The sequence below is a fragment of the Diorhabda sublineata genome, chromosome 1 (genome assembly GCF_026230105.1).
Source record: "Diorhabda sublineata isolate icDioSubl1.1 chromosome 1, icDioSubl1.1, whole genome shotgun sequence".
In the NCBI taxonomy this organism is placed as follows: Eukaryota; Metazoa; Arthropoda; class Insecta; order Coleoptera; family Chrysomelidae; genus Diorhabda; species Diorhabda sublineata.
In genome coordinates, this window is record NC_079474.1 from 10838859 (window position 1) to 10852905 (window position 14047).

The 14047-nt window shown below is 29.8% G+C and overlaps 2 protein-coding genes across 6 annotated transcripts in view; one reads left to right on the forward strand and one right to left on the reverse strand.

The window, feature by feature from the left end:
* LOC130441661 (atypical protein kinase C) overlaps window positions 1-13196 on the reverse strand; it is a 27376-nt gene extending 14180 nt beyond the window's left edge. The window contains exons 1-3 of one of the 5 annotated variants that reach the window (XM_056775443.1): window positions 7604-7771; window positions 6243-6661; window positions 5663-5802 (exon numbers count right to left, since the gene is read on the reverse strand). In XM_056775443.1, coding sequence (XP_056631421.1) covers window positions 5663-5802; window positions 6243-6574 — 472 coding nt within the window. In that variant the 5' untranslated portion in view covers window positions 6575-6661; window positions 7604-7771. Of the gene's footprint in view, window positions 1-379; window positions 478-3305; window positions 3504-5662; window positions 5803-6242; window positions 6662-7603; window positions 7772-10316; window positions 10636-10781; window positions 10873-13047 lie in introns of those variants that run through there. The other 4 variants (XM_056775447.1, XM_056775455.1, XM_056775468.1 and 1 more) reach the window with 4 other exon arrangements.
* Window positions 11140-13941, forward strand: LOC130441692 (uncharacterized). The gene is made up of 4 exons (XM_056775478.1): window positions 11140-11660; window positions 12160-12707; window positions 12766-12943; window positions 13481-13941. The coding sequence occupies exons 1-4, from the start codon at window positions 11577-11579 to the stop codon at window positions 13637-13639; spliced, it is 969 nt and encodes a 322-aa protein (XP_056631456.1). The 5' UTR covers window positions 11140-11576; the 3' UTR covers window positions 13640-13941.
* The last annotated feature ends 106 nt before the right edge of the window (window positions 13942-14047 follow it).

Consider the following 14047-nt stretch of genomic DNA (forward strand, 5'->3'; position numbering starts at 1 on the left):
AGCGAATAAATTGCAAGTCCAACGTTTTTCCACACTTAAAGAAGCGGTTGATGCGTTCAAATCACATATTTTGGAGGTACCTCAATCGTAATTAGACAATTGGTTCAAACGCATGCAAATTAATATTGATCTCAGAATTTAAGTAGCAACCCTCGTATCACGTGGGCCTATGGGGTTTCACTCGAACTACTTCGACAATAAAATTTAGAAAGTGGAAATAACAGCTAGAATACAGAAATTGTTTGGGTGGAATCTAATTTAAATGGCAGATATTTCATAACTGAAAAGGTGTCATGAGAGAACAAACCTTATTTACAAAATCTTGTATGATAAAAAAAACAACTATTTCGTCTTAAATCGAAAGATCACTAGCACTTACTATATTTCAGTCAGTATGTATATTGTAATTTTTATTATTTTTTTGTCTATAAACAGATGTACACTTCGCTATACGCGATACGCGAAAAACAAACGAGAAGACTGATAAGGACGGTATCTCGACGATAAGGAATCTCAAATGAAATCAAATAATTAGGTTGAACAGAACCGGACTCGCAATAAATTTTTGTTTATTTTTCAATATAAAAATATTTCGATAGATAATTTGAATACATTCCGAATGTATCCTGAATATCTTCTGAACGTGTCAAATTCGCATGATTTATTCGGAATATGTTTTGAATATACATTCTTCCACGTACGATTTATGAACATCTAAAATTATAATTTGACTAGTTAACCCAGCAGACTTCGTACTGCCTCAATCGATAAATAAAACCTAAAGTTTTATATAAAATAAACTTAAAACAAACAAAAGGTACCTTTTTTATTAAAACAAATCCAAGTATCCAATCCTCAATAGACAACTTAAAACAAACGTCGTGTCCGTCATTTTGTTATAGTTCATTTTCCAAAAAAAAGTTTGTGAGGTAATATGTAATCTTGAAAGTTATTTAAAGAGCGTTTTTTTTATATCTACAAAAGTAAATACGAAAAAATCACAAATCTCTAGATATATATATACGATCGTCAACGCAGTTAAAACTTTGTTTGGAAAGTGATCCCTGACCTGCGCCAACAATGGTGGTGTGTGCCGTCAACACTCCTGTATTTACCTACAAACTTGTTTTCTAAATTTTCAAGTGTTTCAAACGATACTGGTATATATACATTGTGAATAAAACGATCTTATAGAAATCGGAAGTTACCATAAACGGGCTGAATAGCTCTGGCTGCCGAGGCCTTCCTAACCTCAACAAGAAGATGAATAATTTTAATGGTAGAAACAAATAGTCGAGGAAATAGAGCACAAAAATTTGGAATTTCTTAGCAGTAAGACGAATCGAGATGCAACATAGCGCATTCCTATTGGGGACAGCCTTCAAAAAACGCATTTTGAAAAATTCACTTTTACTATTAGGGGGTTTTCGACGTTTTTCAACATGAATATCTCGACAGAGAAGGTCTCAATGTACCTAGTGCCGACATGTACGTCGTCTCCTAGAGTCCCGTTCGAAATTCGTCATGAAATTGGCCAAGGATTTTTGAGGTGAAAAAATAATTCCATATTGCTTTTATTTTTCTCTATTAAAATTCTGTTTCTTCATTTTCACGGGGTTCCAGGTGAGTACGTATAAACCAGTCCTCTCGGACATTAGGTACCTCGTAGATCTTCATATATTCATCATTAAATTTTCACGTATACTGATTTTAAGAATTTCTGATTAACTAATCAAAAAATTTATGAATTTCGATCAAATTTTATTAATTTATGTCATTAATACAAGAATATGAAAATTGTATGAAAATGAATAACTCAGTTGTAAATTGAAATAAAAAACTCTTTTATAACTAATTGGATATTTTGTCGTCTAAAACCGAAACAAATAATATATTTATAATGGAAAGTCTACGTTTTTATTAATAAAGAATAAAATAAGAGGTAAAAAGTGCGCAAGTTATTTTTTAAAATATTAAAAGTTTCTCTTAATTGTCATTAATGTAAACCTAACTTAATCGAAGCTAATGTAAACTTAAGCAAATCGAAGCTAATGTAAACTTAACCAAATCAAAGCTAATATAAAGCTAACTTAATCGAAGCTAATGTAAACATAACTTAATAGAAGCGAAAGTAAGCCTAATTTTAAGAAATCTAATGTAAAACTAACTTAATCGATACTAATGTAAACCTAATACCTAAAACCTAACCAAATCAAACCTAATTTAAAGCTAACTCAAACGAAGCTAATGAAAACAAACTTAATGAAAGCTAAAGTTTAACTTTAACGAAGCTAATGTAATCCTAACTTCATAAAAACTAATGTAAACCTAACAAAATCAAACCTAATGTAAACATAAGTTAATCGACACTAATGTAAACCCAACCAAACCAAAGCTAATGTAAACCTAACTTAATCAAAATAGTGTACAATTTATTTTTTTAAATGATGATGAAAACTAAAATTTATATAAATCTTCTCGAAACTTATAATTTGAATTGAAATTTTCCGATGAATCAAAAAGCAAAAACTCATAAAATTAGTACACATGAAAGTTTGATAATGAATATCTCTTGAAGACTTAATTTAATCGCCAAAATATAAGATACCAACTTTATAAGGCAGTTAATTTCTCACAAAAATATGAATTGTGCATTTTATAATCGTCATTTATTATCGAGTTATAAAATTTATTCAAACAAAAATGAAATTTTAAATTGAAATAATCAAACTTACATCTTCAATATCATTCAAATGGTGACGTTTCAGGAAAAAATATCAGATACCTTTTTTGTAGAGCATCAAATTTCCTACGAAATTCTTCGAGAACATTTTTCTGTACAATCACAATCAATTAATGATGAGTTATGAGCTGAGAAAAAAAAAATAAAAAACTGTGATGCGGAGGATATTCCTATTTAAATTCGTAGCTCATATTTGATGAGTATTTTTTTAAGGTGTTTAGCAACTCATTTTTCCCTGTCACTTGTTAAAACAAATATTGAATTTTTTAACCCACCCTAATGTATTCGGAAAATTTTACAACTAATTTCCACGGGTTTCCCGTAGACGACGTAGATGTCGGCCACCATAGACACCAGGCCTTTTCTGCCGAGATATTCGTGTACGGCGACGTTGCAATGCAATTTTCATTTCATGTTCAGAATTTTTATTCGAAAAATTCAACAGAATCGAATGCATCTTAATCCATCTTATTGCTAAGAAATTCCCATGTTTTGCAGATAATTTTGATTTATTTCCTGGACTATAACAATACGCGAACTATTTATAAAAAGGGATACGTACATTTTTTGATGTTAAAAAACCTGCTCGTCAATAAAACCAATTTCCTCACTGTTTTTGACATCACTTAACGCGCAGATGTGCATAGTGTAACACTTTGAAAATCTACCAATTTTTTTTTTTTTTTTTGGTAGATTACGAATAAATAAATTTTTATTTTCTGTCTAAAATACCTCGTTCATCGGTCTTAAAATTCATACTGATTGTTAAAAGTTAATCGGTAAACTTTTTGGTTACAAATAGAAACTAGTTTCGGAGAGTTAAAATACGAGGTGTTGACGATATGTTTAATTTTTCAATTTTTAATATGTCGATTTTGGAATATGTTTATGTGCATAAATCCGGCAACATTATATCTGCGTGAATTATGTTCTACTCTACCGCTAGTTAAATATTATTTTTTATAGGTTATGATATAGTATTTGTAGTGATAGTAATGTTGCCAAGTTAAGAACTATTTCAGGGATAATCGGAATTATAGATTTCGGTTCAAAGTTTTGTTTATTATATGATTTATTGAAATGAGGATAATTTTTAAGTAAAATTTTCTATTATAATTTTATAGTGATTTCCCTTTTGCTTATAATCGGTTCGATAAATCACAATAAACTTCTGTATCTTTCCGGTTTTAAATCATAATAGAAACACGCCAATTTGGCGTTTTTAAATTCGCTGAATCCATTTATCAAGGTTCAAAATTATAACTTTCGATTTTCCCGGAACCTATCCTAACCTAAATTCCGGCTCGGCTTTTTAATCGGATTTGTGAATTTCGCAAAACGCCGTTTTCTCTTGAATATAAACAAAACATACAATTTCATAGAAAAATATTTTTTTCTTCGATGTATCGACCAATTAAGATTGTCTAATCGAAGCTAAAGTAAACCTAATCTAATAGAAGCTAATATAAACCTAACTTAATCAACACTAATGTACACCTAACCAAAACAAAGCTAACTCAATCGAAGCTAATGTAACCCTAACTTAATCGAAGCTAATGTAAACTTTACAAAATCAAAGCTTATGTAGAGCTAACTCAATCCAAGCTGATGAAAACATAATTTAATGGAAGCTAAAGTAAGCCTAACTTTAAGGAAGCTAGTGTAAACCTAACTTAATCGACACCAATGTGAACCTAGCTTAATCGAAGTTAATGTAAACATAACTTAATCGAAGCTAAAGTAAACCTAATCTAATAGAAGCTAATATAAACCTAACTTAATCAAAGCTAATATAAACATAACTTAATCGAAGCTAATTTAAACAAACTTAATGAAAGCTAAAGTAAGTTTAACCTTAACGAAGCTAATGTAAACCTAATACCTAAAACCTAACCAAATCAAACCTATTTTAAAGCTAACTCAATCGAAGCTAATTTAAACAAACTTAATGAAAGCTAAAGTAAGTTTAACCTTAACGAAGCTAATGTAAACCTAACTTAATCAACACTAATGTACACCTAACCAAAACAAAGCTAACTCAATCGAAGCTAATGTAACCCTAACTTAATCGAAGCTAATGTAAACTTTACAAAATCAAAGCTTATGTAGAGCTAACTCAATCCAAGCTGATGAAAACATAATTTAATGGAAGCTAAAGTAAGCCTAACTTTAAGGAAGCTAGTGTAAACCTAACTTAATCGACACCAATGTGAACCTAGCTTAATCGAAGTTAATGTAAACATAACTTAATCAAAGGTAAAGTAAACTTAACCTTGAGGATGCTTAATCGACACCATTGTTAACATAAATCAATGGAAGCTAATGTAATCCTAACTTAATCGAAACTTATGTAAACCTAACCTAATTGAAGCTAAAGTCAATCTAACCAAATCAAAACTAAAAGAACCGAACCTAATTCAACCTTAGCAACATTAAAGGACAGTTCCCAATTCGATTGGATATAGAAATTAAATAAATAAAGCGTGTACAACAATTATCGACTTTTTTCTCACTGTACGTACAGTAGTACTGATTTTCGACATATGGGACACAGATAAATGGATTCAATGCCTTCTAAAACGCTAAAATAACTGGAAGATACACAAGTATAACCACAAATTGGCCTGTTTTGGTCGTTTTTCATACACTATTTTTCGCTTCAATACAATTTGTTTAAGTAATTCATCGAAAATACTACGGACACTGAAGTTTTCATGCATTTTAGAAACAAAATTCATAACAAAGCTACAAAAACTCCGATAGGATATATTCGGCGATTCTCTCGACGAATTAAAACCCAAATATTTTTCGAGACATTTGAATTAATTCACATGCAAGCCATACCATGATTTTTTCGTAAAGAATACAAAAACAAAATAATTCAAGCAGCAACAAAATTCATATCAAAACGACGTCTACCTGTAGCGTATCCGGGTTCAGAACTAGAATCGTCGTCAGAAAAACTGAGTTGTTGCGCTTGATGGTATTCCACGCAAGCGTGGTGATGATAAAAATGATGCGGAACCGCATACTCAACAGCCGTATGACGACTCCCCACCCTGTATACCATCAAAAATATTAACTAAACCATCAGTTTTATTTTTTTTTTTTATCGAAAACGTACTTAGGGACATTCTTCCACTAGATAAAAGAACTAAAATTTCATAATTTTTTTTTTTTTCAAAAATCGTCTGGAAGTGTCTCAAAAGTATTTAAAATTAAATAAAAATTATTCAAATCGATTTAAAATTATTCATATTAGTCTAAACTTCCAATAGATCTTCAAATTACTTCAACCCTAAGTACCATCTCGACAATATCCAAGAATTTTCCAAATTTTTCTGTTTTATTTACTTCACCAAAAGAGTAGTACCAAATTTTTTAATATCTAATTATTTGGTTATGAAGAAGACATCAAAACAAACATTCATTTCACTCGTTCAAGTCAAACATTCTAGCAAAATTGTAGAGCAAATGATGAAACAAAAACCAAATCTACCTAGTTAGAGTGTTTCCTGCCGATAGAGTTCCGCCGGGTCCGCTTCCGTGAGCGGCGCAAATAATCCCCGCCAACGATCCTTGGGGTCCCAAATCCAAAGAAGGTCTTCTCGATAAAGGATGATGCACCTCTTCAAGTTCAACGGTGGTAACATTTTGAGTATTAGTTGCGTTATTGTTAGAATTCACACTGACGTAAGTTTGGGACATTGAAGGTCTGTCTTCTATGGTGATGGGCATGCTTTGTGCGTGATTAGATGCAGCGTTTTGATTACGACGAGGACTGCGACCTCGATCTGATACAGTAGTCGCGCTCCAATAACCCCAAGCCATGATTAATATCTATTTTTTTCTATATATATATGTATATAAATGATTTTATGTCATGGGGTGTATATTATAAGGTTTATATGAAAGAATCTGAAAGAGAAAGTGTGAAAACGTAGAGTTAATATTAAAGATAGAGAGAGAGAGAGAGAGAGAGAGCGAGAGCGGAATTGTACTGTTAGAAGATAGAGAAAGAGCATCGGTTTACCACTCTCTATCTCTCTCGACTCGCTGCTGATTCCTTTGCCGTTCCCACCACTCGAAACTTTGACGTCATTGTGATCCAATCAGAATAAAGCAGAAAAAAATAGAGAGTAGTTCTTTCTCTCTCAGCTATTAAACAAGCCCCCATACCTAGCCCCGTCTATCTTTAATATTAAATCTATGAAACACATTTGTTTTCACTCCCAGGGGGGTGTCTTTCTCCCTTTTTGTTTAATGTTCATCTGGCGTAAATACGAGTACGATGGTCCCCAAAGTTCATATTGATTCATTAATAATTTTTAATTAACTTTGGAAATAAGGGTGAAAAAGAAAAATTAGATTTTTTTATAAAAATGAATCTAAGAGATTTAGGACATGAATAATGAAGTTAACAATCTTTTTATGATAAAATAAATTTGGATAATCACTTTTTTGTTCTATTTCGGCCTTAATTTTTTCGATAACTCCTTTGAATTTGGTCCAGATAAAACATTTACAGAAAAAATATCAAATTTGTAGGGGAAAAAAAGTGATTAGAACGTATTTAGAATTTTTTTAAGCAATTTCGGTACCAACAATCCATCGAACCGCTTTTGGTTTTATGTAATTTGTGATACAACCTATATACGACGAAAATTTTGAAAACTGATGATTAAAATTTCATTTTTGGAACGTTAAATTTGAAAGAAAATACACCAAATCGCGTTCACATTTCAAAAAAACTTCAACTCGATAGTAGGTACTTGAATTAACATCGTAGATACCTATTACAGATAACAAGGCTCCATATAGTAAAAAAAATGATATAGAATATGTTAACATGCGATTTACCACTATCAATTAGGAATCGTCGCCGAAACTCAAACACTCAGTACACTATACATATATATAAACAGAAAAAAATTCAATACTTAAATAATATCGGGAGGGAAATGGAAAATGAAACGGTAATAGGAATGATAAGCAACGTACAGGTTGCGAAAACGAACAAGAACTGACAGAACTAAAATCGACGTTGCCAAATTTCCTATCCGAAACATCCAAATCACATTTCAATCACAAAAATTTGTTAATAGTTATTAGAACTATAAATAAAAATATTAATTTTCGAGATTTATGAAAAATATTTATTACAAAAGTATATTAAATATTTTTTTTTCAATATGTTACGTTTAGCACTATAGAAAATATCTCTGGATCGTCACATGGGGATGAAGAGGCGGCAACGTCAACGGCAAAGGCCGGGTTACCGTTCGTGGCGCCCTCAATCGATAAAATGTACCGAAAATTCAAAAGGAATTGGCAAAAACCGTGTACGCGCGTGGGGGCGACCGAAACCAAACGAGAACGTCCCAGAATCATGGAGCTGATTCTGGTGCCAAGAAATTCTTTTATTCGATTGAATGGATACAAGAAGAAAAAATATAAATTGAAACACGCGTCGACTAAATAAAATCTTATTATTAAAGTACTTGTGAAAATTTCAATTGGTAGCGATTTTTTATTTCTTTATATAGGAAAGATAACAAAATTTCAGATCTGGCAACGATGTAAATTTATTAAAATAGATATAATTCAAACGTATCACTCGATTTTTATAAAAATTTAAAAAACGTATAAACTTTTGTACGATCCTGTATATAGGAATAAAAAATTCCAATCAGATTAATTGTAAATTGAAATTAGATCAAAAAATTGTAGAAAAAGCCGTAAATCTAGCAGGGTTTCAATTTTTTTTTCATTTATCACGTGTCAGAATTGAATCGAAATTTGGAAAACCCTGTATACATAAAGAGAAACTTCCCTACAGGTAAAAATATATTAATTGGAATATTAAAAGGATACAACGTCTTAAAATAATTAGCAAATTTTTTATTTACTTTTTCAAAATTGATTTTTGTCAAAAACTTACAATGTTTCAAAAAAATATACAACCGGCAACGTTGTAAATTAGAAAAATATTCCGAAATTTATCAAAATTAGTCGTTGGAATGGATTTAAAGAGAAACAAAAAGAAAAATTTTAGAACAAATGGCCTACGGGAAACTACCCATTATCAGTGAAAATTAAAAAAAAAATAATGTACGTACCAAAAAATCCACCTTAAAACTTTTTTTCTAGTATGAATTTTATTAAAAAAAAATCTCGCAGCTTAAGAAGAAAACGTATGTCCGACAATGTTGAAAACATTTTATTAAGAACAAAAAACAAATTCTAAGAAATTTAATGAAAGAGTAAGCCTGGCAACGTTGAAAACTATAAAAAATTCTCAAATCTGTAAAAAAAATGGTTAGTCGATTTTTTATTTGCTTGTTTCAAATTTTCAAGAATTAAAATAGAAATTTTAAAGAATTTTGAAAAATAAACGTTGGCAACGTAAAAAACTCTCAAAATTATCAAAGAAAACTACAATCACATCCCTCCATTTTGATAAAAAAATAGAATTGTATTTAAATAACAATTTTTTAAAAATCATGTACTGGGAGTCCCAATAAAAATATTCGGTGATATAAAAATTTATAATGAAAGAGACCTGCAGAAAAATCTGCAAATAATTTTCAAGTTTGTATATTAAACAATACAGTCATACAATGAAACAAACATTAAGTATAAAAGTAAGCAATGTTCATAAAATTAATTAGAAGGAATAATTTTTTAATAACAAAGTTCCCACTCTCCCCAAGCTTCATATGAGTAGAAAGACTCTTAGTTTCATTGAAATGTTCTAATTAAATATATACATAATTTTTTATAATGCATTGTTTTTATTATGACCTTTAATTGGTTTAATTTTGAATCACTATTTCATATTAAAATCAACAATTTCTTCTAAATTTGTATGTATGTATTTTTTCCAAAATTACCCCCTTCTAATTAGCACAAACCAAATTTATGACAAAGTTTTTGAACAAATAGTCGACCAGACAATGCTCAAAGTTTTAATGAAGCTCAAAAAATCATTTATTTTCACCAATTTCGAGTATAAAGACGTAAACCTACATAGGCCCAAAGATGTTATATAAAAATTCAGAGATCAACAATTCGCAATAAGAAGATAGAAGCAGCAAGGACAATAAATAAGGAGAAAGAAACAAAAAATTCAAAGATAAAACCAACAAACACAATAAATTGGAAGCAAGAAAGACAATAAATAAGAAGAAAAAAGCAAGAAAGACAATAAATAAAATGAAAAAAGCAACAAAAACAATATATAAGAAGGAAAAAGAGACAAAGACAATAAATAAGGAGAAAGAACCAATAAAAACAATAAATAATAAGAAAGAGACGAGACAAAGACGAAACAAAATATAAAATATGTTTCATATTTAAAAATAATACAAAAATTAAAGGTATAAGAAAAGTAAATCACCAATCATTGTTGCAATTGAAGTATAAATAATGATTTAATGTTGACACATACATCAATACCACCACAACCGGAACCACAACCAGTAAATTAAATTTAACCATATCAATAAAACATTAAAATCTCTGAATTATCGCTAATGAATTGCTAGGTGATGATAAAAACAATGGTACTCACCATGAATAGTCAGCTCTGAATCTCTGTTAACTTCATATAGCCTGACTGCTTCATCTAGTTCCATTTGAGAGGAAATCGTACATGGATCTCCTTCTTCGTCGACCCATTTCATAGTGAAAACTTGATCGAACGGGAACCTACATATTTCGCGAATTTCTTGACATAATTGTTCGAGAGTTATATTTTGGTCTATATATGTAACGAGAACTTCCCCGTTATAAGCTATCTTAGCTCGAATTTCGTTAGAATTAGCGTCAACAAATTGCGTTGGCATGTTTTTTTTATTTTATTACTGTATTCTTAAAAACCTAATTTTATACTGAAAAAGAAAACATTAGTCATTAGGCGGTACCATTGTTTCACGAAACATACCAACTAATATTATAAAATGTTTGAATTATTGCATAATTTATAATTTAAAGTGTTGATTATATAATATAAAATTACATATTTTAGTATATTTACCATTAAATAAAGGGATTAACTAGTACTAAAACTATCAAACATCCAAACAAAACAGATAGAAACTGTTGACAATTGTAATCTGTCAAAAAAGTTGTCACGTGTTAAACTGACATCTTGCAACGAATAATCAAACTATCAATGGTGTGAAGTTGGCTATTCTAACCCGATAGAGTAACAAATATATTAAGCTTTTTGAAAGAAAAATTTCCAGTGTTAATTAAAGCATTTCAAAATAATTTCAACCTCCATTAGAATACGTATACATGGATATTTCAATTTATTGAAAAAACATATCAACGATCGGGTATCATCGGAAAGTTACCTGTCATTGTCTTGACGGTATGTATATAGCCAGTTATATTTGTGTATTAATAAATAAATCTTCCGGTAACGATTGCATACAATGTTTATAAATACCAAATCAATTATAACGTTCTTTCAAAGATAATTTCTAATATGTTACGCATATTTCAATTATCAAACTATGTGATTGCTTTGTACATAGTGATATCAAAGTGCGCAGACGTATACAAACTGTCTGCCTCGCTATTTGTCTGCAACTCTGGTCTGACCCGACGAAGCCGTGGTCGTAGACAATGACAGCTCATAACCGGTCAGATTATAATTTACACTTTGTAATAGCGTGATCGAATAAAGTTCTTTCCACTTCATTTTTAAATGAAGGTATATAAGAACCCGCGTAATATACGTCCAGGCCAAGTTCACGTGATTTAGTCTAGTACTTCTATTGATAATTTAATTTTAGTGAATTTTTTTCTCATAATAATATCAAATATGGCATTACCAGTATCTATAATTTGCCTAAGGGGCCTTAAGAATTTAATTAGGCCACCAAATAGAACACAGCAAAAGAAATTGGTAAGTAAAAATTATTATCATTATTTTATATATTAGGTAATATACTTTTTTTCGTAATTTTTTTTAATTATATTTACATTAAACACATATTCGAATAATAAAACAATGCAATGAAAGTAAATTTAGTATCAATTTTTCAATGCAAATTGGTCCTTAATTGCGTAGATAAATTTAATGAATTTCGTAAAAAATGGGATATTTTTTTAAAGTCTAGTGACATTTTTCAAAATTGTGAGATAATTTATTAGAAAGTATAATTTTCGCAACACAAATATGTTATACATGACTTTTTTTAAAATAAAATTACAGTATTTTATAATTTATATATTAATTTTTGTGAAAATAATCGAGTATTTTATTATCTTTGAATGCTATGAGCTCAACCCTCATGATTATTTATCCAATATTGTATAAAGACGCAGATTTTTATTATTAAAATATTTTTAAATAATTTTTAATATAAAAATACAATATTCACTATTTTTGTCTATCCTTCCAGAACGCAGTTATAACATTCTCGATCCAAACGAGATTCTTATCATCTGTAGAACTAACCAAAAACCTGTCAATAATAAGCAACGAAAAGATAAACTCCAAAATCACCGATCTCAAAATTGAACAACCCCAAGACAAACCTTTACTTATAATGTTATCCTGGTTAATGGCTAAAAAAAGATACATTTACAAATATGCGGATATATATTTAAACCAAGGTTTCGATGTATTGAATATCAACATAAACCCTTGGCAACTTATGTGGCCCACCAATGGATCACAAGTCGTAGCCAAAGACATCCTCAAATTTCTCGAAGCAAATCCTAGTTACGATCGTCTCGTGGTACACGGATTCTCGGTGGGCGCCTACGTTTGGAGCGAAGCTCTAGTGCACATGTCGACAGAACGACAACGTTATCAAGGAATTATTGATAGAATTGCAGGGCAAATTTGGGACAGCTCCGCCGATGTCACAGAGTTGTCGATAGGAGTACCAGTCGCCGTTTTTCCCAATAATAAAGTCTTACAAAACACTTTCAAACAATATATATTGTGAGTTATATTTTTATGAAAATTTTCCAAATTATATTGTCGATTTTTATTATTACAGGTATCATTTGAAAAAATTCAATAAATCCGCTACTGTTCATTATGTAAGAGCGAGTCAAATGTATCACACAAATATTGTACATGCTCCTGCACAGATATTCATCAGTAAAACCGACCCCATTGGTACTGAAGAATCGAATAGACGAGCTAAGGATAATTGGGAGAATATGGGAATTCGGGTAATTTTCTTTATTTTTATTTATTTAGAAAATTTTAGCCAAAATTTTAATGTGTAATGAAGATTTACTAGATTATTTGGTAAAATATAATAAAAAAAACTTACCTTTAGAAAACTTTATCATTTTGATGTTGCAAACGTATTTTTGATAGTACCTCGTAAATAAAATATTAATAAATATTTATTATCATGATTCACATAATTTTAAAATTTATCCACTAATTTGAATTGACTGTTTGATACATGTACATTTCATCAAATATGGTTGCCTATTAGTTTTGAAATTGACATTTAGGCATTTATTGGTGAATGCATTTTTTAAAAAAAAAAGTTTCAAAGTTTTTGACGAGTTAATTCTTGTTATAAGTAGACAACCACCAATATCGTACTGTATATTGTTTTGCATACATAATAGAATTCACAAGTGTTTATAATTTATATATATTTATATATGCTTTTTTATTATATGTTATTACTTGAAATGTTTTTCCGATGGAAAATTCAAAAATTGGAGTGCAATTGGAATATTTTTTTTCAGGTTAATTGGAAATGCTGGGATAAATCACCGCATGTGGGTCATTTTAGAGCACACCCTGAGGAATATAAAGCTGAATTGGAGAAATTCTTAGCATCATTAAATATTTCTCGATTATCCAAAGAACAAAACGAAATTAAAGCAACTGCTAAACTTGGATGAGATACTAGATAAAATCTTTTAAAAAATTGGCCAAAACTACATATTTTATACAGGGTGGAAAAATACAATTTTGTTTGTTTTTTTTTTCTAATAGAAACGTTTTTACGTTGTTGTCAGATCTTTTATACATACGGAAGCGTTTTATTAATTCCAAAAATTCGTAATTATATAAATTTCATGTTTATATACAGAGTAATCTAGAGTTATTGTACGATAAAAAAATTTTACTATATCATCGTTCATTATTAATATATTTTAGATTTTTTTTATATAAAAATATATAATAAACTACATTATTTATTTATATAATTGTTGTTATGTCGTCCCGTTTTCCTTTTTGAGTTTTCCAAGTAGTTTCGTTAGTGATAAAAATCGTTTTTTTTTGTTCTTAATACAGACCTGACCGTT